This window comes from Ceratotherium simum, chromosome 32 (genome assembly GCF_057802395.1).
Source record: "Ceratotherium simum simum isolate JZ-2026a chromosome 32, ASM5780239v1, whole genome shotgun sequence".
Lineage (NCBI taxonomy): Eukaryota > Metazoa > Chordata > Mammalia > Perissodactyla > Rhinocerotidae > Ceratotherium > Ceratotherium simum.
Genome location: NC_141931.1, coordinates 12,863,229 through 12,888,517, shown reverse-complemented (window position 1 = coordinate 12,888,517; position 25,289 = coordinate 12,863,229). Strand labels below are relative to the sequence as shown.

At 45.1% G+C, this 25,289-nt stretch overlaps 1 protein-coding gene across 6 annotated transcripts; it reads left to right on the top strand.

Moving 5' to 3' along the window:
* Positions 1 to 694: 694 nt before the first annotated feature.
* Positions 695 to 10,654, top strand: BMI1 (BMI1 proto-oncogene, polycomb ring finger). Of its 6 annotated transcripts, none has more exons than XM_004425304.3 (10): positions 696 to 1,187; positions 5,972 to 6,102; positions 6,462 to 6,558; positions 7,153 to 7,208; positions 7,300 to 7,350; positions 7,519 to 7,627; positions 7,708 to 7,753; positions 8,188 to 8,286; positions 8,654 to 8,734; positions 8,826 to 10,654. In XM_004425304.3, the coding sequence occupies exons 2-10, from the start codon at positions 5,991 to 5,993 to the stop codon at positions 9,153 to 9,155; spliced, it is 981 nt and encodes a 326-aa protein (XP_004425361.1). In that variant the 5' UTR covers positions 696 to 1,187; positions 5,972 to 5,990; the 3' UTR covers positions 9,156 to 10,654. The 6 variants fall into 6 exon arrangements, with proteins under 6 accessions (XP_087276879.1, XP_004425361.1, XP_014639112.1 ...); XM_014783626.2 differs by lacking the exon at positions 696 to 1,187 and adding an exon at positions 1,584 to 1,649; XM_014783627.2 differs by lacking the exon at positions 696 to 1,187 and adding an exon at positions 5,203 to 5,247.
* Positions 10,655 to 25,289: the final 14,635 nt, after the last annotated feature.

The window sequence follows — 25,289 nt, the reverse complement described above, 5'->3', positions numbered from 1 at the left end:
CGCCGAGCCCCTGCCCGGAGCAGCCGCTGCCCGCGCGCGCCCCGCCTCGGCCGCCGGCGGGCGGGGAAGGGGGCCCGCGCGGCCGCGGGAAGGCAGGGGCGGGCGCTGTTGTTTCCGCGAGCCCAACTCGGGCGCAGGTTCCGCGCCGCGGCGCCGGAGCCTGGGCCGCAGCCCGCGGGGCCGACGGGGACGAGCTGGGGGCGGCGGCCCGGCGATCTCCTCGGCGGGAGCCCGTGGCCGTGTGGCCGCGGGCGGCGGCAAGAAAGAAATAACGGGGGGGCGGGCTGTTCTGCGTGCGGGGCCCGCGCGATGCCCGCGCCGAGAGCAGGGTGGCGCGTGTGGCGCTGTGGAGAAATGTCTCCGCGGCCGCCAGCGCCGCCGCGGCCGCTGCGCAGAGCGAGGGGGAGGGGGCCGGGCGCGCGGCTCGGAGAGGAGGGGGCGGCCGCGGCCCCGACTACACCGACACTAATTCCCAGGCCGCCCTTAAGGAATGAGGGGGAGCACGTGACCCGGTGGGGGGGCGGCGGGGGGAGGGGGCGGGCGGACTCTGAGCCATTTTGGAGCCGGTGTCAGTTTCCACTCTGCCTTCAGCGGTGCATTTTTTTTCCACCCTCCCCTCCCCCTCCTCATCCTTCCTCCCCTCCCCCCGCCTCTCCGCACGCACACACACGGCGCCCCCCAGCCGCCCGCCTCCCCCCCGGCAACTATGAAATAATAATCGTAGTATTAAAGGCAGAGAGCGGGGCGAGACAATGGGGCTGTTGGCGAGGGAGCCCCGATCCGGATTAGAAACACCTCCCAGCCCCGCAGAATAATACTGATCGCGCCCCCTCCGCGCGCTCCCTCCCCCGAGTGCGGAGCGGGAGGAGGCGGCGGCGGCCGAGGAGGAGGAGGAGGAGGCCCAGGAGGAGGAGGCGTTGGAGGCCGCGGAGGAGGAGGAGGAGGAGGCCGCGGAGGAGGAGGAGGCCGAGGCGGAGGAGGAGGAGGAGGCCGGGCTCGGGAGGCAGCATGAGCCGAGCGCGGCGGCCGCGGCTCCTCTCGGCTGCGCTCGTTGCCCATTGACAGCGGCGTCTGCAGCTCGCTTCAAGATGGCCGCTTGGCTCACATTCATTTTCTGCTGAACGACTTTTAACTTTCATTGTCTTTTCCGCCCGCTTCGATCGCCTCTCGCCGGCTGCTTTTTCCGGGTACGTAGGAGGCGAGGCGCCTCCGGGACGGGGCCGGGGGGCGGCGGGGCCCGCGCGGGGCTCGGGCCGGCCGCGGGGGCCCGGGGAGCGGCCCCCCCGCGCCTCGCCCGCGCCGGCCGGGAGGGCGCTGACAGCGTGGGCGCCGAGCCCCGCGCCGCCGCCGCCCGCCGGCCCCGCGCGCCGCCCGCCCGCCCGCCGCGAGCGCGCGCCCGCCGCCGCCCGCCGCCGCCCGCGGCGCCGGGACCGACCCGCAGCCCGCGCCGCGCCGCGCCGCCAGCCGGGCTCGGCGCCGCTCCAGCCGCCGCCCGCTCCAGCCCGGCCGCGCCGCGCGCCGCCCCACGTTTTAGTTCCTTTCTCCCCCGCGCGCCCCTCTACCCGCTCGCGACGCACATGGCCCCCGAGAAGAACACTCGTACTTGCAGCCTCGGCGGCTCTCCCGGCCGCGGCGCCCTTTGTTGAGAGGTAGATTTTGATGAAACGGGGCCGGGTTCCTCAAGTCGAGAGCTGCCTGGGTCAAGTGGCGTCCCTCCTCTCCCGAAGAAAGGGCTTTGGAGGGGTTTAAACGTTCAGAGAACGCCCCCATTTTATAGGGACGGGTTGCGTGGGGGGCAGCGATCCCGCCGAGGTGGGTGTTAGACTGGAGGGAGCCCGAACAAAAATGTTATTAACTTAAGTTGGAGGGACACTTGTGTGAAATTGGATGGCTTGTAAGATGGCGGTTCCCAGTTGTTTCTAAGGTCTCCTGCTTTTATGTTTAAAATGGTAAAGTTTTCGAGGTGCTGTTGGTTGCGAGTCTGGGATAAGTTCTCTAAACGTTGCTTGGGAGGTGTTCCCTGGGAAGTGGGCATTTCAAATTTGGAGCTTTTTTTGGAGAGATGATGGTGACTGGACGTTAGTCTAGCAGGAGGTTTCCTTTCTTTCTTTCTTGCCTTCTTTATCCCCTTTTTCTTTTTCTCCTTCTCGGAGACTCCAGTTTTCTCTCAACCTCTTCTATAGGATGCACTTAGAACCATGACTTAAGTGCACTGCGTTTTGTAGGTTTTGGTAAATGTCAGCATAGGTCATGTGGTAAAGAGATGCTGTGGAAAAGGAGCCCTAAGAAGTTGATTGCCTCTGTTTACGCAGTGTTTTGGGTTTGACAGCATGAGAGCATGATCTTTTCCCCTGAGATTTACAGTTAATAATTGGAAGTAAACAAGTGGAGAGACTTTGATCATTCCCAATTGCAATAAAAGGATTTAGTGGGCTTAGTGGTCACGGTTCAATATTTGGAAGAGAAGTATGTATTAACCCTTTCCCTTAAAGTAGGCAAAATTCTGGGCATATTTATCCAAATCCAAGTGTAGGTTGGTGGTACCTAGCATGTTATGAGTTGTTCAACCTATATTTTTATAGGAACCTTAACCTTCAAGTTCTGGAAGCACATAAGCTACACTAAAGACTTGAAACTTAAGGATGCAAATTTTTGACAGTATGTACTAATTTATGAGACTATATTAACATTTGAGTTTTAAGTTAAGTAGGCTGATCAGAATCCCTTGGAGATTGATTTTATGAGCAAATTTATAAATTTTTTAATACTTGAGTTCATTCCCATACATCTTCCCCAAAGTGCAAAGGTGTTTGAAATAAGCTACCTGTGCACATTATATGCCTAGTAACAGTATCTTTAAAGCCATATAAAAGTTACTGTGTATGAGTGTGTATACTCACACGGACACGTGCACACATTCTTTTGTGAGAAAATTGAGCATTTAACTGTAGTTGATAAATTCATTAATACTCTACCACCAAGTTCTTGGATGTGCATTAAGTGCCCAAATAGGCAAAATTCTCCCTAGGAGTCAAGTTAACCCCAACTTTACCCATGCTTCTATTGGGCTCTGAGCTCCAACTGGGGTTATGGAGTTCTTGTGCGTTTCTTAGATTGAAGTAGTTGAGCTGATTGTTAACATAAGAACTTGCTTCTGTTTTCCTTCATTTTGACATTACTGGTGTTAGGCCTCCAACTAAATTGACAGCCCCAACTGAGTATGTTATAATGGCAAGGTTTTACTCTTGAGTATTTTTACCATTGTATGTTTGGTACATTTTTGCTTGCTTAACTGGCAGTTTCTGTGTTGGAACCCAGAAGGTTTTCATTTCTAAGGTGCAGGAGATTCTTTCTTAAACCTTATCAAGCATGTCAAACGTTTTGGAAGTCTTCATTAGGTTGCCACTACTTTCAAATGGTATAAAAAGATAAAGAACTGATTTTTTACACAAGTAACAAAGTGGTGTTTATTAGCATTATAAAAGGTAATAGGGTTGTGGCCAAAATCTGCTGAACTGAGGTAGAGGAGTTGTGTGAATTAAGACTGAAGATGAATTTGAAAGGATTTTGGTCAAGTACATGTGACTTAAATGTTCAAAGCCTACCAGTGGGTAACCCTCCACTGAGGTTTGATTATTCTCTGTGTTAATATTTGTGTTTGTCTCGTGTTGGTTTTCTGTAATGTAGAGGAGAACTAAAGGCAGCTATTTTTATTGAAGCCCCTTCCTAGACGTCATGATCAGTGGCTTTATATGATGCACTTTCACAAGGAGACAGAAGTATCACCTTGTTAACTATCTTTCTAGGAAAGGTCTCTAGGTTTCACAAGGAGAGTTTTCTTTAAGAACCAAGAAGGCTTGTCTTTAATCACCAAGTACAATAGATTTAAATATTGCTCGTCTTTAGGGACACTGCTCCACCCACAACCCTTCTGCAGCCCCACTTAGATTTATATTAACAATATGTTGACAATATTCTTCTAAACAAGTAATCCAAAGATAACTGAGGAGTCACACATGAAGTTCTCTGGTTGAAGTCGCTGGTTGCCACTGTGGTCACTTTCATAAAAGAGGCTTTGTTTTGTTTTTACCGTTTTTTAATAACTCTGGAGCTTTTAGTTTCAGCCATTGAGGTATGTTGATTGGTATTTCCCTTTATGCATTAAAATTCCAAAGAATTAAAACCTCAGATGCATCTTCAAGTTTCACAAGTTCCTAGATTTCTATTCAAGGCAGCTTTGAGAATGTACTTCAGACAGGTCTAGAAGCTTAGTCTTATTTCAGATTCTGAAATGAATGAAGAGGGGGTCAGAAAGGCATTTTTCAAGAATACTACTCGAAGTAATTGACTTCCCTGATTGTCCGCTGGTGTATTGTTGCTGAGAGTTCCCCACCGTGACTTTTCTGTAATATATGGTATCTGTTGGGAATATCATGTCATCGTGTGGGGGTTTGTATGGAGGTTAAGCTGAGAAAATGACATTTGTTTTTCTCCCCTCTCGTTGCTCTGGTTTGACAAGGTGTTGATTTAGCGTTGGGAATGGGCTGGCCACATGGTTCTTTACATATTGTCACTATCGTACCGATTAAAGTAGTTTTTCTTGCCTCCAGCAAGTTCAAATAAAACACAAGGCTGTGCCCCCTCCTCTTCTTGTAAAACAGATTTCAGTTTTCAGCCTTTCCAAAACTTTGTATCGCTCATCTAATCTACAGGAGAACTTCATATTAGTGAAGAAAGCTTTAAAGAGGTTCAGTTCAATAAACATCAATGCAATTTGAGCCCTGACGGTTTCGGGCTAAGTGCACAGTTGGCAATTCTCAAGGATCCCTTCGTGAAATTTTTGACCTAGTGATTGCTAACAGGAGAGACCAAAAGAGTCAAGATCTGAAAGAAGCTCTTCGCACCAAGTCGACGTGGAAAGAGGCCCCCAAGAGCGTCCGAAATGGCCGGGAGTGCGGTTTGCATTTTCGTTTCCCACTCGCACGCTCCCGGGTCCCCCAGGCTGCCCGCCGGGTCGCCGCGGGCCGGGATCCTGCTCCCCAGCGCCGCGGGCCTCGTGGGGCCGCCCCACCCCCGCGCCGCGGCGCCCGCACCCACCCCGCCCCCGCGCCGGCCCCGCCCCCGCGCCGCGCCGGCCCCTCCCCTGGGCCCGCCGCCGCCGCCGCCGCCCGCCGCCCCGCACGCCCGCCGAGGCTCCGGGCTCGGCCCGGCTCCGCGCGGAGTTGCAGCGGTGGCCGCATGCCAAGTGTAAGTGTAAGTTGCTATGGAAACCCCGACCAGGGCGAGTTCCGAATCCGGAGCGAGACGGAGCCCCGGGCGCCGCTGGATCCGCCCCTCGCATCCCGGCCCCCCGGCGTCCGCGCGCTCAGGCCCCAGCCCGAGGCCGACTCGAGGTGCTTCTGCTGCGGCCCCGGCACCCAGCTCCGGAAATGCCAGGGATGCAGATAGAGCAGAATTTGTTTTCCCTTTGTATCGAGTAGAAACGTGCCAACTTCTGGTTGTTGGAACCGCCTAAAACAACAAGAGCCCCTGGGAAGCCAGGGCACGCTCCCGGGTTTTCATTGAAGATCCATAAGGAAGTTTTACAATAAATTGGGAGACCTGGAACAAGCCCTGGCGGTTGGTAAATATCTGCGGGGACTGGGAGGCGTCGGCAGCAGCCGTGGGGCTGCTAGGCTGGAGGACAAATGGAAGAAAAAGACTCGAATACTCTCAGCTCCCAGCCCCCACCCCAGACCTTTTCTTTTCCCTCCTGGAATGACTTGAGGGACCAGAAGTTACTTTAGTTGGATCCTTTTTCACCATTTCAGTAGAGTTGATTCAACTCTGATTAGTAAATGCTTTCTGTAGAAAACGTTGGGACAGTCCGGCTGTACAGTGTTGAAGGAGTTTTCTGAACTCCTCAGCGTTTCAGAGTGCAAATCTCGATTCCCTTCCTGTGAGTTATGGGCAATATTTCTGTGTCTTGCAGGATCTTTTATCAAGCAGAAATGCATCGAACAACCAGAATCAAGATCACTGAGCTAAATCCCCACCTAATGTGTGTGCTTTGTGGAGGGTACTTCATTGATGCCACGACCATAATAGAATGTCTACATTCCTGTAAGTACAAAGTGTTAAACCTTTTTGGTGTCATGTATATTTAACATTTTGTCCAGAAATTTGAACACTGCTAACGATTCTTGCAATCCTTGAGAATGTTGGTACAAAGTGATGGAATCTTTTTCTTCTCTTGCGTTTAATGACTTTTTATTAATACATATTTCATAAAATATTATTGTATAAGTACAACCATGCAATGTATAAGTGTTCTCAGGATATTAATCGAGTTAGTTTATTTAATTGGAAACACCTTTTGGCATTTACCATTTTGCTACTACTAGTTCTCCATTTCTGACACTAATTTTAATGCTTAGAATCTAATTTCTAAACTTAAAAACTTTATGTGTTTCTACTTGTAGTCTGTAAAACATGTATTGTGCGTTACCTGGAGACCAGCAAGTATTGTCCTATCTGTGATGTCCAAGTTCACAAAACCAGACCACTACTGAATATAAGGTAGGGAAATGTTTAAAATCCTTGTTTGTAATTGTTATTGGAATTGCATAATTTAGTGAATTCACCCTTGAATCCCACCTACTGAGTGTGATTTGTGGATGGTAGCCTTTAATTTCTTGCCATTTTAATGATGACTAACTTTAAACAAAGTTCAGTGTTATTCATGTGATGTTAAGATTTTGTTTAACCATCTTTTAAAAACTGAATTAATTCTCCAATAAAGTATTGCTTTATTAACTTCATAACAGGCAAAAGTGAATGTGTTTAAAGAGCTTCCATTCTCTCTTCTTTGTTCTCTTTCATATTAGCTAATTTAGTAACTTGAAAAGCACACTTCTCTTGACTCCCTGAAATGTGAAGAATTTATTAGTAAATATAAAATAAGGTATTTTTCTACTAATTTAAAAGAGTGCTACTACATAAAGAACTTTTATTCTCATAATTAATTATCTTATTGATGTAGTTATAGGTACTATCACAATCAAATAGAATACTATAGCACAAAGAAAACAAAGAATCTATAATAGCTTATGAACATGTTTAGTTTTTGCCATGTTAATTGATAGTTTACTTTTCTAATTTATTCTTTTTCAGGTCAGATAAAACTCTTCAAGATATTGTATACAAATTAGTTCCAGGGCTTTTCAAAAGTGAGTAACTTGCTTAAAAATGAATTTAAAAAATGTATTTATTGGTTTTACCTGCTATACCAAATGTTTAATTCTTTTTTTCCTCCTTTAGATGAAATGAAGAGAAGAAGGGATTTTTATGCAGCTCATCCTTCAGCTGATGGTAAACTCTTTGGAGGGGGGAAGACATTTTATTTGAAGGGAGAACTTATTATCCAGTAATTTATTTAAATTGAATTTAACCTAAAGTACCATTTTCATTCTCCTCTATCTATAATATTTTAATTAAATATTTATTTTTTTAAAATTGAATTTCAAAATGTCTTTATAGCTGCCAATGGCTCTAATGAAGATAGAGGAGAAGTTGCAGATGAAGATAAGAGAATTATAACTGATGATGAGATAATAAGCTTATCCATTGAATTCTTTGACCAGAACAGGTAAATTCTTTAGGAAATGTGTTTTATGCTAATATGTTTATTGGATACATTGTTCCACTAATAAATTATCTATTTCTTAGATTGGATCGGAAAGTAAACAAAGACAAGGAGAAATCTAAAGAGGAGGTATGTGCCATGTCACAAAAACATAGAAGGAACATTTTTGGATTCTAGGTTTTATGAAGGTGTATGTTGCCCTTTAGCATATTCTAGGGTCAGATGATGCTGTCAAAAAGAAGAAAATGGTCATGTTTGATGTTTAGGAGTGAGCTATATCCCATAGTTAATAGAATTTATTTTATGCATGATTACTGTTGTTACAAAATATTTTAAATAATTAATGTTTAATGCTTTGATATATTTAAAGTTTTCTTATTATATCAGGAATCTGTTCATTTAGCATTTATAATAATAGTAAACTCAAAGTATAGTGGAGAATTTAGTCACATCCCAGTTTTGATATTAGTACCTTTTATCATATTCAGGCAATCTAATTGAAACATTTTTCTTATCTGAAAGTTAGGAATTTAAAAAAATTACTTTTCTAAATGTCCTCTTAGGTGAATGATAAAAGATATTTACGATGCCCAGCAGCAATGACTGTGATGCATCTGAGAAAGTTTCTCAGAAGTAAAATGGACATACCTAATACTTTCCAGGTACCTGCTTTATAGTCTTCAGGCATTTTAATGTAGATCTCTTTTTTAATTCAATGACTCTTTTCTTTTTGGATTCTGAACCCAAAAAAGCAACAGATTTTTTTTTTTTTAATTTAGTACTTAATTCAGAAATATCTCTTAAAATGTTTGGTATGCATTCTGTTTTATGCTATGAAAACAAATCCCTTAGTAATTTCAAGAAATATTTTTCCTCATTTGGAGTTTGCAGAGAGATTCTTTCTTCGTTCAGATGTTTGGAGAAAGTGTTTTTTAAAGCATTCTTGGATAACATTTAGATGACCAAAACAATCTAGATTTACCTTTGTTCTTTGTGATACTTAATAATTGAAATATTATTTTTCAATAGATTGATGTCATGTATGAAGAGGAACCTTTAAAGGATTACTATACACTAATGGATATTGCCTACATTTATACCTGGAGAAGGGTAAGTAGCCTGTCTAATACTCGCAGGTTATTGTGGTAAACTTGTATTTAAAGAGTTAAGACTGATTTTTTTTTTCCTTTTACCTTTGTAGAATGGTCCACTTCCTTTGAAATACAGAGTTCGACCTACTTGTAAAAGAATGAAGATCAGTCACCAGAGAGATGGACTGACAAATGCTGGAGAACTGGAAAGTGACTCTGGGAGTGACAAGGCCAACAGCCCAGCAGGAGGTATCCCCTCCACCTCTTCTTGTTTGCCTAGCCCCGGTACTCCAGTCCAGTCTCCTCATCCTCAGTTTCCTCACATTTCCAGTACTATGAATGGAACCAGCAACAGCCCCAGCGGTAACCACCAATCTTCCTTTGCCAATAGACCTCGAAAATCGTCAGTAAATGGGTCGTCAGCAACTTCATCTGGTTGATACCTGAGACTGTTAAGGAAAAAAAGTTTTAAACCCCTGATTTATATAGATATCTTCATGCCATTACAGCTTTCTAGATGCTAATACATGTGACTATCGTCCGATTTGCTTTCTTTTGTAGTGACATTAAATTTGGCTATAAAAGATGGACTAGATGTGATACTCATATGGACGTTAATTGAAAAGAAAGATCGTTCCTATAAAGAATTGGTTTCTGAGAAGGCAGAGATTTTTTCTGTGTGTTAGGAAAGATGTGAAATGGTTTCTGTAACCATTGTTTGGATATAAAAATATTCTGCAGTGGATATAAACATTGGGCCATAGTTTGTTAATCTCAACTAACGCCTACATTACATTCTCCTTGATTGTTCTTGTTATTATGCTGTTTTGTGAACCTGTAGAAAACAAGTGCTTTTTATCTTGAAATTCAACAAACGGAGAATATGCATAGAATAATGCATTCTATGTAGCCATGTCACTGTGAATAACGACTTCTTGCATATTTAGCCATTTTGATTCCTGTTTGATTTTTACTTCTCTGTTGCTACGCAAAACCGATCAAAGGAAAGTGAACTTCAGTTTTACAATCTGTATGCCTAAAAGCGGGTACTACCGTTTATTTTACTGACTTGTTTAAATGATTCGCTTTTGTAAGAATCAAATGGCATTATGCTCGTTGTACAATGCCATATTGGTATATGACATAACAGGAAACAGTATTGTATGATATATTTATAAATACGATAAAGAAAATATTGTGTTTCATGCATTCAGAAATGGTTGTTAAAATTCTCCTGACTGGTTCGACCTTTGCAGCTACCCTATGTTTGAGCCTTATCAGCACAGAATATTTATAATGTGGCTAATTCTAAATTCTGTTCCATTGAAAGCAACTGGCAAATCATAATACTGACTTGCTCTAGTAATACGTTTACTTTTAAACTTAATTGTTGCAGTAAAGAAAAACTTTTAAGGAGTTTGGAAATAGTGTCTTCATTTCCCATTGCTTATGATGGAATCAATGTATTTTTAAAATGTATATTGATCACTATAATTCTAAAACAAATTTTTAAATAAACCAGCAAATTGCTAGAAAAAGGCATTTTATCTAAAATTATTTTAATATGTGGTATAGCAGTAATTTCAAATTTAAGAGTTGCTTTTACAGTTATAAACAATGGCATATGCCCTCTTTCTAATGTCTGGAAATAGAAGCAATTTATTATGGGCTTCTACAGGTATTCATTTTTAAACAGAGTATGTTGAATTTAAAATATGAATAACCCCAACAATATTCAGTTTGTGTTTTGCTTTGGTCGAACTTGGTGTATGTTCATCACCCATCAGTTATTTGTAAGGGTGTTTATTCTATATGAATATTGTTTCATGTTTGTATGGGAAAATTGTAGCTAAACATTTCATTGTCCCCAGTCTGCAGAAGAAGCACAATTCTATTGCTTTGTCTCGCTTAATAGTCATTAAATCATTACTTTTACATATATTGCTGTTACTTCTGCTTTCTTTAAAGATACAGTAAATGAAGTTTTATGGAACCACAAAATACATATATTTTTATTTTGACCTAAATTTGTACAGTCCCATTGTAAGTGTTGTTTCTAATTATAGATGTAAAATTAAATTTCATTTGTAATTGGAGGAAAATCCAATAAAAAGGATATTCATTTAGAAAATAGCTAAGACTTTAATAAAAATTTGATACGAAAAGCACAATGTGCAGAAGTTTTGGAAACCCTATTGTGGATTACAACAGGTAAAAACTAAAGAGAATCCATTGCTGTCTTAAATAGTGATGTTGCTAAGAAGTACATGCTTTGTTGTATAATTGCTTGAAAGCCCAATTGAAAGATGTGTCTGTTTATTTACTCTACAATCTTTGAAGTAAAAGTTACCCATGTTTGCCAGTTTTGGTGAATTTAACTCATTTTTCTAGGCTTACCTTCTCAAGTTTTTCATGATGTTATCTAAGACAAAAGTTAGTTAATGGAAATTTCAAGTGATATTTTTACTTTGGATGATCATGTATATAAAAAATATTTTTCGAAGGCTAAAAACTTCAAATGCTAGTGGACTGTTATTTGACTTACACAAAACCAAGTTGTAAAGATCAGCATGAAACTCAAAGATTTTCCATCTCAACTTTATAATGATGAACTTATTTTTGAAATAAGATATCAGATATTGCATTTATGGCTTATTGAACACTTTTACCATACTTGAAAACACATCCATTTATTTTATTTCAAGGAGGATGATGTTTCCCTACTCAATTTGAAAATTGCCTGAGCATTAAAGGCTATTTCAGCTAAAATGTATTTCTTTTGGTAAAACAGAAGAAAGATGATAATGCTTTGCATTTTCCCATAACCAGCCATCACAGTTCTGACAAGATTTAAAACTTTTGCTAAACTACCACTTTAAAAATATCAACCTTTACGAAAACCCATATCAAAGCTGCTAACTTAGTAAATTTTAGCAGTAAAAACAGGGTACATGAAAAGTCGGCTTTAAGTTTGGCTTTAGCTTCTGAAAAGTATTCTAGGATTCCATACCACAAAGTTAGTGCTAACAAAATATTCCACAGAAAATGCCTAAATTGATTTCACAGAGTTTAGCTTAAATGCAAAAAGAGGAGGCTGGTTGCTGTTGTGTAAATAGTGATCTATCTTTCTTCACACATGCATACCACTTTACAAGTGCTTTTTGCTTTTAAAATTGCCGGCCGTTAATTGCACTGAGTTGAAAAAAAAGTTGCCCTTCAGTTGCCTTAACCTACCAACCATATTGGTTCGTTGCCATGTATGTGTATGTGCAAATGCTAGGCTCTGGAGGTACAATGTAACAGGCAGAGTAAGCTGGTAGGGGCTTTCCTTCATCCTTTCCTCTTATTCTTTTCCCCCTATTTGGAGCTGCAGTTCATTTGTGAGGTTTTTTGGTACACTCATTGTATAGGCCTATCAAGATAAAGTTTTGTTATGAAATCTTAATGGGAACCCATGTGAAATACTACTTGCACCGGCCAACAAGAAGTGAAGATTTTTGGTTTTTTAAAAAATAGTTTATGGTAATCTTTTGAGGGGATGATTTTAATTTCAGAAACAATCTGCACAGGGAACCTAGTCTCTTTTAGAATCCTAGGGTTGAAGTGTAATTTTTTTTTCATTTCTCTTAATATTTTAAAAGTTTGATAAATATATCATTTTCCTCTCATTGCCCCTGGAATGACAGTTGGAAATTCTGATTTAGTTTAGTGCTACTATGAAATGGAGGCTCCATCGTATTGAGAAATACTATGGTTGTTTCCCCCATGCAGTCTTCCTTGAACTTTATCCAAAACAAAAGGTCTTGATGAAATTACATTTAAAATGACCCTTTTAAAAAACCATATACACTTTTAAGACATTTAATGGGGTGCAAAGAGCTCAGAACGCAGCCCCAGCATAAAGCTCTTGGGCTAGATAACGTCATTTCACTTGAGGATGTTTCTTCAAGTATAAAATGAACAGTACAACAGGTGATTATTGCTAAGGTCGCTTTAAAAAAATTCTGACTCCTCCAAAATAAAATCTTGAACTAAACTGGGACCACAGAAGTCAGATAGACGGGTCCTTTACAGGGAAGATAAAGTATCACCTATTAGAGCTTCCCAGTAAATCAGACTTGAGAAATAGCCCCGAGAGGACCTTGAGCCTGTCTGGATCTCCTCCCAAATCTCAAGATCGCCCAGTTTTGATTATGAAAGTCTCCGAAAATGTTTACACAGTCGAGTGTTTCCTGTTTCCGCAGTTAATTTTTTTAACGTTTTTTCTTCTTTTGGTTCTTGAAACGGATTTCCTTTATTTGCACCAGTTTCTTTTTCTTAGTGTGCAATTTCTAGAGGTCTCACATGAAGACTTCCCTATCAACTCTTGTCTTCATCAAGTCGACGACATCAAAAGTCATTTATCACTGGAAAGGCTACTCTAGGATCTTTGTGGGTTTTCTGAAGAAGTTCAAGAGCATGTGGAAAACTTATCCCGAAGTGTCATTTAACCCTTCAAATAAAAAGCAGACACTCCATAATAACTTCCAATGAATGAGTTAAAGTACTCCCATTCTTTCGACTGTCTTAAAACATCCCTTCCAGAGACTATCAGAAGGAACTTTCAAAAAAGAACAGGTGTTGTTTCTTCAGAGTCACCCATATTTCAGCACAAATATTACCTCTTGCTCTGATAGTTGGTTCATCATAAAATGCCAACTTCACAGTGAATGTGGTTTCAAGTTCGGTACCGATCCCGCGCTCTCCAACCCTCTGCCCTCCTAAGAACCCAAGTTGGAATAAGACTTGGAAGGCTGCGGACCAGGGTACCGGGGAAACGCGTTGAAAATGGGGATGGAAGGAATGCGAACGTTACAGAGATGGATAAAGAGGTGACTGGAGATGGAGAAGCCTGTCCAAGGGCTGCAGTCTTAGGTCTGGATGCCCCCAAGAGCGGAAGGGATTCAAACAAAGCCGGAGGCTGGAGAGCACTGCGCGGCTTGGAAGAGAAAGCCGGGGGCGAGGGTGATGAGGGCGGAAAGAGTAACGACTTGCCAAAAAAAACAACAAAAAAAGTCTTCTGTTCTGGTGCCCGGTGGAAAGGGCACAGGACGGCCGCCTAAAGCAAACGACCTCCCTTTCCCGGCAGCTCTGCCTTCCCGCTCAGGGAGCCTGTACCACAAGCCTACGTTAGGAGGACACGGCCCCTCTCCCCGTCCTTATTTTGTACCCGGCAGCTCTCCGAGGCGTGCCGAGAGCCACCGCGCAGCCCCTGGTGGCCGACCGCGCCGCGGGGGTCGGCCCGGCCCGGCGCGCGCCCGGGCCGCGGGGCACCGGGAGGCCATTTTGCGCGTGCGCCGCTCGCCGCGCGCCGCCCTCGGCTCGGCGGATTCGGATCCCGCCAAATTTGAAAGCAACATTCTCAGGCGCTACCGGGCTCGGGAGGCGGGGGAACGAAGTCCTTTCTCCGAAGTCGCACCCCGTGGCCAGCGGCGGCCAACAGCGGGGTTCGCGTGGCCTCGCGAGGTGGCCCCCCTTCCTGCCGAAGGCTTCCCCACCGGGGGAGACGCCGGGCCCCGCGCCGCGAGCTCCGCGCGGCGGGAAACCGACCCCCGTCCGGGGAGGCGGCGGCGTCGGTCGCGAGGCCCACCGAAGCGCGTTCCCGCGGGGCCGTGCAGATCGTCGCCTCGCTTTGCCCTCCTCCCTCCTCCCGTTTCAAATCCTATGCCCTTTCTCCTTCAATTACAAGGTGTCCTTGGAGTTTGGGTTTTTGTTGGGTAGACTGTAAACTAAATTATTAACAAAAGGTAAAACTGCTGTCCTGAAGGTTCCCGAAGGCTGCGCTCCGTGGGCAGTGACTGGAGAGGCCGATGCTCCGGAGAGGGTCCTCCCGCGGAGCTTGTTTAATGGGTAGGATGGGCTCTAATCCTCTGGGAAGGAAACATGGCTGGGTGACGGTGTCGAGGACAGGGTGGCTGCGCCGCAGGAATCTCAAGACCCGGGCCAAGCACCACACCTTGGGACCCCAAGGCGGCGCCTCCATGGGTCTCCAGTCGGGGTGAACCTGGGGGCCCGGCTCTCTGGCGCCGCCGGCGCCCTCGCCACCCCGGCCGGGCAGCGGAGCGGGCGGTCCGAGGGTGGGATGTCGCCTCCAAAAGCCGCCGGGACACAGCCGGCTTCCTGCGGAGCCCGTGCCGGCCTGATCCCCAGGGCATGAACGCTTCTCTGACCCGGGAGTCGCCTGTGCACCCAAAAGCCCGGAGAGGAAGGCGCCGCTTGGGGAGGAGGGTCGGGGTAACGGCGGAGAAGCGAAAGCGGCCTAAAATGGGCGACGCCGGGCGAGTCGTCTTTATCAGCGCGGCAGACTGCAGGAGCCGCCATTTGGTGGCGGATTTCGGTATTTCAGTAGCACGTTGTGCTGAACGTCACAACTGGCTTGTCTACGTGGCGTGGTCGTTTTTAGACCGCGGTTTTTAAAAATGCAAAATTTCCCCCGGCCTTCCCCCTCCGCCTCCCCCCGGGGCCCTGAGCCCCTCCCCCACTCCCGGTGGACCGCTCCGCGGCTCGCTCGGCCCTCGACCCCGGGCGGGGGATCTGCTCTCGGGGCGACACCGGCCTCCGCCCGGGCCCGAGGGCTAGTGTGGAGCGGCAGGGAGCCCAGCGCAGACCTGAAGGGGTGTCTTCCTCCGCGTCTTTCCCAGACTGGGCTATTCCGAGCCTGGAGCGGAGAATCTCATTTCCTCGGGGCCGTGATGGGCATTGTCTTCCCGCCCGCCCGTGTCCCGGCCCTGCCTCCCGCCTCACACCTCTCAGCTGTAGGGAAGGGACCCAGGAGCCGAGGCCTAGCGGGAAGGGGGTCCCCCCCGCCCCGACGAGAGGCGCCTCCTCTGGGAGTGTCGGGTTAGGATCCCGCACTCGCGCTTCCAGCCCTACCCGGAGCCCTCCGGGGACCAGGAAAGCTAGAAAATTCTGGGGATGCCAGGAGGTCCGGTGGCCCACCCAGGGTCGCCGAATCTTCGAGGGTTTCCATTAACAGCCCCGGACGCGCGAGGTGCCTCCTGAACGGAGAACAAAGGGCCGAGGGGTGAACGCGGGGCGAGTCCGCGCGCGCCGCTGCCCTTTGCGGGACCCGGCTCCGAGTCGCGGGCGCGAGCAGCGCTGACTTGGGCCCGGAAAGGGGCCGGCGGGCGCTCTGCGGCTCCGCGGCGCCCGCCTCCCTGGCGGACTAATGAACCCAGTCTTCGAGCCAGAGCTGCCATGTTGCATTCACGGAGGGCGTCAGTCTTTTGACGCTCGCGAGCCAGCGACGCCCCCAACCCGGGAGCCCTTTGGCACTTGGGGCCGCACAGCTGCGGTCAAAGCCCTAAGAGACCGCAGGGCGCGGGCGGGAGCGAGGGCCCTGTGGGCGGCGGGCGCGGCGCCGCAGCCGCTTCCTCTCGCCACCTTCCTTCCAGGGGCTGCGGGGCTCCGCGCGCGGCAGAGGCTCGGTTGCCAGTAGCAACCACACGACGGCGATTTGCAGCCAGGGCCGCCGCCGCTGGTACCGCTGCCTCCTCGCACACCTCGGACTCGAGCATCTGAAACTCCGGGGGTTGCCTTCGTTGACATCTCTCGCCCCCGCCCCGGGTTCTCCTCCTCCAGGACCCTCAGCTGCGCTCCAAAGCCAGCTCCCCGGGCTTGGCCCTGCCCCCACGGCAGACAATAGGGGCGGCTGGGAGCGCAGGCTGCAGCGCGCGGCGCGCTGACAGGCACCTGAGCCCCCCATAGAGGGGCGCTTTGCTGAGTCCCAGCCCCAGGTGTCCTCATCTCCAACTTGAGCCGAAATTCTTTGTCAATGGCCAGTCCATTAGAAAGCTTTTCTTGACTTCAGAAATAAGGATGGTGGTAAAGAAAGAAGTCAAGACAAGACGCCCACTCCCTTTCTAGTAACATTGACACAAAGAAGAGCTTATGGTTGTGTCTGTTTTGGTAAGGGTGGCTTTCCTCTGGGTTAGAGTCACAGGCAAACGCTACAATCGTCCCTCTTCTTTGTCTACCACGAATATTTTGCATGAAATCCATAATATAACCACTTGAGTTAGCTCAAACATTACATCCAGATACTTGTTCTTGTCATACATAAGTGGATGGAGCACTTTTTTCTCCCTCATTTCATTTGATGAACCACAACAGCTCTTGGCAGTGTGGACTGAGTGGTCTGATACATAAAGAAAATGATTGACATTAACTTTTAGGAATCTTTCTGCCTTTTCTAATTTCTGTGGTTCTAGGACACTGATTTAACTTAACAGAACTCTTGTTAGCGTTTTAAAAAGCTTTTTATTGAAGAAAAATCTTCAAAGCATCCAGCAAAGTCTTTTATTTAGCTAGTAGGAAAACCCGGGAAATAAGTGCATTGCCAAATTTCTTTGCTCTTAATAATTGTCCCGGCTTTAAATAGCCATTAAGTTAGCTAAAGGTTCTTCATGGATTGAAATTTCATGTAAATCACAGATGTGCTGAAATTTCTGTTTAAAGCTCCTTGAGGACAAGCACTTGTCTTATTTATCTTTGTATGCTCCAGAGTCCTTTTAACATAACTCAACAAATATTTGTTGAATTTCCAGAGGATTCGAGAAGTTCGACAACACTTATTAGAGAAAAAAACATAACTACTGTAAAGCTTAGATATCTTTAATGAATTCAATGAAAAGCTAAACATTTTCCAAGCAGTGGCATTAATCAGATATCCTCATTCATGCACATTTTTACCTAATTATATTTCCAATCTGGTAGATTGTACTAAGAAATATCTGACAGATGTTTCCAGAATTCTAAGAATGATAAATTGTATATAGGAAAACTTGTAACTTTGCTATTTTCCCACCAAAAGTGTCTGAAAATTGGTTAAATAGCCATAAGTAAGATAAAATTTTAAAGTGACTTTCATACATCACAGGCATGGCATTAACTGTCTTAGTTCAACAGGAATGCTTAAGGGGCTAATATTGCATATTGCAAATCTACTAAGACAATGTACCTTGAAATATCCTAATTAATTTAAATAATCTTTAAAATATACTGAAAGTAGTTAATATGTCTTGATTATATCTGATGGTAAACTCAAATCAACATGCCTCCTAAAACAACTCTTAGGTATGATGCTATAAAAGGCGTTCACCCTTAAGCTTCATAAAGTGTCAAGTTCATTAAATAAGACAGTTTACTTCAAAGAAGAAAGTTAGCACTACTTGGTTCCTGGAGGCAACATAATGACCTGTAGCTTGCCCAAAAACCCCACCACCACCTTAAAAATAGGAAAGCAAGGCTTTAGTGAAAAGTTCCCTTCTACAGTCTTTCAAGAAAGAAAAGCTCCAACAACTTGCTTTGGACCAAGTTAAAGAGATTATCTCCCTTTTTCATTACGACTGTGTCTTTCAATGAATTGAAGGATAAGATCAAAGTGCATTCATATTCATGTGAATTATCGCTATTGACTTGAATAATGATGGATTCCATTGTTTTATTTAAGCTGAAACCAGAAATGCTGCTGCTTTTGAGTCTACACCCCTAAGGCTGTAGAATTTCTTCTATAAGGACTCAAAAGCCAAGCAATTAGGTCTGACAACCACGTCATTTCTATAATGTACTTCCGTACAGAGGACTTTTTATTGGAATTGGTTACATTTTTATAGAATCTTACCACAAAATTTTGGACTTCTTTCCAACCTCCTGAACAAAACTCATAAGTTCAATAAACACACTTCCAAAATATTTAAATATAAATTGTACTGGGAAGATGGAGTGATGTTTAGAAAGCATCTAGCTGTTCACGAATCAGACAATTAATGTTATCAGTAATAAACTCAGGAGAGTATTTTTCCTTTGAACATGATTCATTACAGTTTGCTTTCTAGTGTAACTGAAGAACTGTCAGAGTAAGCTTGCGAAAATGTGTTTACCAGCTGTTTCTTTCTAAATACCCTCATGACAATTTTCTTAAAATATTTTCACTTGGGTTCTCTTCAAACCATCCAATAATTTTTTTAAGGAGAAAAAGGTTATGAGATCTGATAGACCTTATTCACTTTTACCAAGTGATCATTCTGCTCAAATTATTCACCAATTAAAATTCTTATCACTTTGGAGAACACGTCTAAGGAAATTCATTACAATAAAGTAAATTTATAACAGAATAATATAAGCAACCTTTAAAATAGACTTAAGAAAATGCATTTTCATGAACCTTAATATACACAATCCATATAGGCTCTCTAAACTTAAAGAGAGACTCTAGTGCCACACACATCTATTATATTATCATGGTCTGCAATGGGTTCAGAGACTATCCTTTCCCAGAAAGATAACAGATACAAGTTAGTTGGTATTACTCTTAAACGTTTGCCATACTTTTACAGCATTATGCATAAGCATCACATTTTTTAAAAAATCAATGTTTTTCTATTCAATTGTGCTACAAGAAGTCTCTATCTTCACTGTCCCCATTTGGTGTCCCTAGTATTGCAAGGCACTCTTTAAACCAAGTTTGTTAGTGAGTTTGTTTCTTTTTGGGATTTGACCATAAACATACTGACATTAGTTATATACTTCCAAGTTTATTTGTAAACTTCCAAGAATTTTACCCTTGATTTATAATTAAAATAAGCAATTACGTATTATTTCACCAAGAAAAAAAAGCACTCCTAGAATAAAAAGCATTTCTTTATAATTCATTTCCTGTCTTACTAATGGGAAAGATATTAGTATTTTCTTCATATAGTCAGTCATTAATTTTTTCTTATGTTGTCCACATGAGAACCTTTATTCTTCATTTTAAAAAATAAACATGGGGCAACGAAGGAGTAGGAGGCAAATTAAAGCAATCCAGCTTTGGCAATATTCAGATGTTTCTTCTGAAAAATAAAAAAATAAGACGACAGGAGTTGTGTTTTATAGCTTACTTGGCCTAACAAGGATGCAAATTGTAGCGCAAGTACCTGCTCTTAAAAAGTGAGATGCTGTGCCACCGCATCTTCCAGTCGAGTCTACGTTTTAGCGGAGCTCCCTCTCCGCTCTGATAATCTCTCTGGGGGAACCCGACATGCAGAGTGGATACAAGCCTATGCTATTTTTGCGAAAGCAGAAACCTTGAAAACCTTCTCTCCGTACTTGTGCAGTATTTTCTAGGAGTAGGAACATACAGTCAATTATTCTTCAGAGTAATCAATGAGCAAGAAGTTTTGGCTTGGGACTTGATCTAGCGAAATGACGTCAAAGATTTAAAAAAAATTGAGGCTCGCACATGCGCAGTGATATGCAGCTGCTTTTTTTTTTTTTTTTTTTTCTTCTTCTAATAAGCTTTTGGCTTCTCAACCCGCCTCCGGGATCCGGCCTGCGCCGCGGGGTCGGGGGAGCTGGCTGGTGTCAGGTGGGGCAGGGGTCCCATACCCCACTCCCCGCAAAGAGAGCCTGAAGCCCGTCTCGCTTCCCCCACGGATGCGGCTCTCTTGATAAGTCCCGGGAGGAGAAAGTCAGAGGGAAGCAGGGCCGCCCCGAGCGGCCGCGGCGAGCTTTTCTGGCTGCGCCAGCGTTCCGAGGCCTCGGCCCCCGGGGTTCCGGTCTCCCGCCGCCCCAGGCTCTCTCCTGAGAGTGGCCGCCCGGTTCCCGGGCCCACGGTCAGCGGCGCGGCGGGAAGGCTCGGGCCGGGACCTCTGCGCGGGAACCGCGCGGAGCTTGCAGGAGGCCGGGCCCCAGGAAGCAAAGCGAAAGGACAGAGGCCTTCTTTATCCTGCAACCCGCCCCAGCAGACGCCGGCCCGGCGGGACCGCGGCCCCTGCCCTCCCGATGCCCAGGCCGGCGGCCCGGGGGCTGCAGGGAGGCGGAGAGCGGGACTTCCCCCCCGCCCCGGGAGGCCCCGCGGGAGGAGGCCGCCGCCGAGCCTGCGCCGCGCTTCCGCTCTCGCGCCCTCGGGCCGCGCGCCCCGCCTTCCCCCCGCGGCCGCGGGTCCTCCCGCCGCGCCCCCAGCCCTGCCTCCCCGCGCCCCCTTCTCTGCCTGGCCCAGCGACTCCCGGCGGGGCCCTCGCGGGTTTCCAATCCGAACGACGGCCTGACCCCAGCCCCAACCGATGCCCGGCGCCCGCTGCGCCGCTGGAAACTGCGCGGGGACAGCAGAGGTGCTGGTTGGGGTTTGAGATGCTTCGGACTAAAGGAAAAGTCGAGGGCGTCGGGGAGTACACATTTCCCCGCGCTGCTCCCGCCCCATCACCCCTATCGACACTGCGCGCAGTTGTCTGCCGTGGCCCGCGCCGTCTAGCCACGAACCCCGCGTCCCGTCCGCGCGGGGCCCCGCCTGTGGCTAGCTGTGCCTGTGGCCAGCTCACGTCGGCTGAGGACCTTCCGCTCGGGGCAGGCGGGGCAGGCGGAGCCGCGGCACAGCCCTGGCAGGACCCGCACCTGAGGAATGCGTGGGCCACGGGCCCCCGGGTCTCGGCCCGGATGCCGGCTTGGTGTGCTCTAGGGGTCGTTTCCCATGTGGCACCTCCCATCTTTGTCTCTTGTGTCCTGTACTAATAAAAAGGTAAAAGGTGGGAAAGGACTGGTACCTACCTTCTTTGAGACAAGTCCAACAGCGCCGAGATTTTAAAGGGGTGGGGTCTGGGGGGGGGAGTGATGAGGGGGAGTGGCTGACAGACTGCTATGTCAGGGCGCTTAGAGGTTTCTATCTGATGATGCCGGGTTTGGGTACAATTCTTAAGGAAAACTCACGTAAGTCTTTAAAAAGAAGAATTTCACACCACACACACACCCCCCCCCAAACACAGACACACATACCAAGCAGCAATGATTTGGTTTTTACGCATGTCCCCATTGCCTTTGAAAATGTTATGCTGTATTTCAGACTTCCCCATTAGAAGCATCCATCAATTACTTGGTGCTATATGGTGCCTTTGGAAGTGAAATTATTCGTGTGTGGAATCTCCCTAATCATAGTTTACTTTGGGAGTGGAAAAGATGAGTTCTACCTCTGCATCCACTGGATTCCTGGAAAAGGAAGCCATGCACAGGTGTATCTTTAGAACTTTGGGGCCAGCTAAATCACCATCATCTTAATATTTATTGGCCTTAACACAAAAAGAAACGTAAAAACTTTAAAATGTAAAGAGCTGACTTTAAAGGGTTTGAAAACCAAATAGGAAATAAGATACAAACACAATACGAGTGTAGAATTGTTAGTCTCACTCTCTTGGATGGAATTATTGAGTCTCTTCTGCTCTCCGGACAAACTTGACGGCATAACTGGGTGGTCAGCTCAGACCTAAATGTAAAATTCTGACTTTTTTCCCAAAAGAGGGGCAAAGCTACATTTAAGATGTCATATGTTTGCTTTCATCATTATATATAATATTTTGAGTCCACTCACTTGGTTATGGGGTATGTAATGCCTTTATTTTTAGTTCAAATATGTAAATATGGAGTTATTTCAGTAATTTTAGATTTGGTGTTGGCAAAATGATTATTGTATTCACATATCTTGAATAATTACTAGCAATTGCCAAATGAATGCCTATTTAAATGCTAACACTATGTTTTAATTCTTTGGGGGAGGAGGGAAGGACATTTCAAATCTAGATAAAACTCAGCTAATTTTTTTTAAAAACAAGAAGCGTTTTATTATTTAAGTGATGTTTTAGATATTCTCATCTCTTCACCTAGGTTACCCTAAGTCCCTCGTCTTTGCTCCCAAAGCACTTACAGCGCTTAGAGCAATTACAACTCTTAAAACAGGGGCAGGCTGCAGTACATGCTTATTGAATGAATTAATACTTTGTTTACATGTCTATCTCCTACTAGATTTCATGTCCTAGAAGACAGGCAAAGTGTCTGGCACACATTGATATTTAACATGTGTTTGGCTTGATGGAGGACTATGTATATACACTTGATCCCCCTCAACAGCAGTTTTTAAAATGTGGATGTTAATATCTAATTAGCACATATAAAGCTTTAACTTTTAAAATTCAGCTAGGAGCTGAAGAAAAAATACATGTATGTTAAAATTAGCAAAATTTCTTTTAGGCATGTGTGGAATATATTCCCATGATAATGGGATTTTCTGAATTCCCAAAGCAGATTTTTAAAGAGAAACAGAACAGGATTTTTAAACTGGCTTTATACTGTCATCTTTTTGAGTCTCATTTTCATAAATAGAGGAATTAAATGCAAAAATGATTCTGAAGTTACATATGATTAGCTTTTTGCAAAAGGAGCCAAAGGCTTCCAAACAAACCTTTCATAGAAACACTTTTGCAAGTTGTTCAGATAATATGTTTCATTCTCAAACAAATGGATAGTTAAATGTGTCAAGTACCTTGTATATCTGTAAAGTTAGCTGGTACTGTAAGAACAGTAGTCTTAAATACCATTCTTTAAAAAAAACCCTAAACTATGCCTTTGAATAGGTTTCTTTCCCACTGCTTAACAGTTAGAAGTGTGTATGTGATCATGGGGCATTCAATTAAATTTGTAAAATAGAATGGTATTTTATTTTAATGTTAGTAAGTTGAAAAGTGGGTCAGAAAATACAGATTGGCTTTCATGTCAGTAAAAGTAATCTGTTGTCATATTTTATATTTGAATTACTAACAATTCATTTATATGTATATTATGATCATTCTATATTACACTTCTCCATTTAATTTTTTAAAAAGACTAAAAAAAGAAAGCTAGAATAAAGAGCAAAGATCTACCTTCTTGAATATGTCCAATTTCAGATGTCAACTAGGAATCCTATATTGTGTTTTATCAGGAAGAATACAATTTAACCCATAGACACTGTTAATGCCAGAATCTCAGAATCTTTAGTTAAAAATGATTTATATACCATTTGAACTTAAGTTTTCAAACTTTGTACCATTCCATAAGTAAACTGTTAGGTTTATAGGTTTAGATCTTTTTTCACCATTGAGCTCTTATCTCAACATTTTAAAAGTAGAAAATACATAGTAAAACAGTTAGCAAAAATGGCAGCTGTGGTAGTTTAGGAGTTTGAATTGTTTTAGGACTGAAACCAAATATGGAACCTTTTAGTTTTAAGGGGATTTTCTTTTTCACAAGGCAACAAGGAACTGAAAACAAAATTACAATGAAGGTTTATTTGCAATTTTAATTATTTGCTCAATCTGTTTCCCCCCACATCTCTAAGTGGGAACACACAAAAACTCTAATTTTAAAGGACCTGTTTCCTTAGGGAAATGTGGAGATCATTGTGAAACTTATGCCTTAGAGTTAAGCAAAGGGATGGGGGCTATCCCTGGCTTCAGAGCTGCCAAGCAAAAGAGAGGCACCTGCTGTGGGGGGTAGAAGGGACCCGACAGAAGGCACTTATTCCTTTCTCTGACTGCTGGTCCATTCCCCAACTATCTGGGGTTCTACAAATATCAGGACTTCATCAGAGAGCTCAATTCAGAGTGAGATCTCAAAGATTATTATATAGGACTCACCCCAAACATGAGAACCAGCTAAGTTTGCATGCTCCCTTCTATTGAAGAAGAGCTATCAAGAGGTTTCCTGTCTTGGCTCTACTCAGAGCAGCTGTGGCTATCTATTGACTTGACACCTGGTGAAATTGTAGTTTCTGATAGAGAAATATTTAAAGTTGACACCTGTCATTGAAACATTTAGTACAGTTTTCAGACAAGTTAGAAACCAGTGGTAGACTAAATACTTAGTTTTTGTTAAAACAAGCTGGGTAAAGAGTTAAAGTTATACAAGCTAGGGAAGTCTGGTCAAGATCATTTGAAACAAACTTTCCAGGTAAAAATTGTCTCTCCCTTTCTTTTGGAAATGTCATTCAGCAACAAAATGAAGCCTCAATTTAAAAGACAAAATGTTAAAAATCACATAAAAGCAAGGAAACAGCAAAGTTAGTAGTAATTAGGAGAAAGTTAGGGGAAGAAAGTCACAGGAAGACAGGACATTCATCATATTGTTTGTCTGCTTTTTTCATTGAATCTCTAGGAGTGCTAATTAAATGCTTTCAATACAGTATAATTAAGTGTATGAACATGGTTGTCTTGACCCTCCAAGGAATCCTGAAACCAGAAATGCCAGGTATAGGAAAGCTGGATTGCAGGGGAAAACGTTTGACTTGAAGGTGGCATGGACAATCGTGTATTTATCAGATGACAGTGTCACAAGGGGATTTCTCTGGACCGTCGACGCCGAGGCCACTCCACTGCACAGGTGACTTGTCCCGGCGCCCGGGGCTCCCCTGCCCGACCCGCGTCCGCGCCGCATCAGGAACCTGCGGGGCTGGGTTCGGTCCTTGGAGACGCCCCTGGCCCCGGCGGGGTGGGGACCCTCGACGGTGCCGGGCCGGCCGCGGCGCGGCGAGCGCGGCAGCCCCCGCGGGCGGACTTCCTCCGGGGCCGGCCGTCCTCGCGGGCCCGGGGCTCCGCGGCCGTGACGTCACGCGGGGACTGGCCGTTGCCGCGAGACGGCCGCGTTCCGGTTCCGGTCGGTTGCCCGGGAGACGCGGCTACACAGAGAGGAGCGGCGGCCGTCGGAGGCCGAGGCGTGGCGGCGGGTGCCCCTCGGTGGGCTCGCAGGCGGGGCGC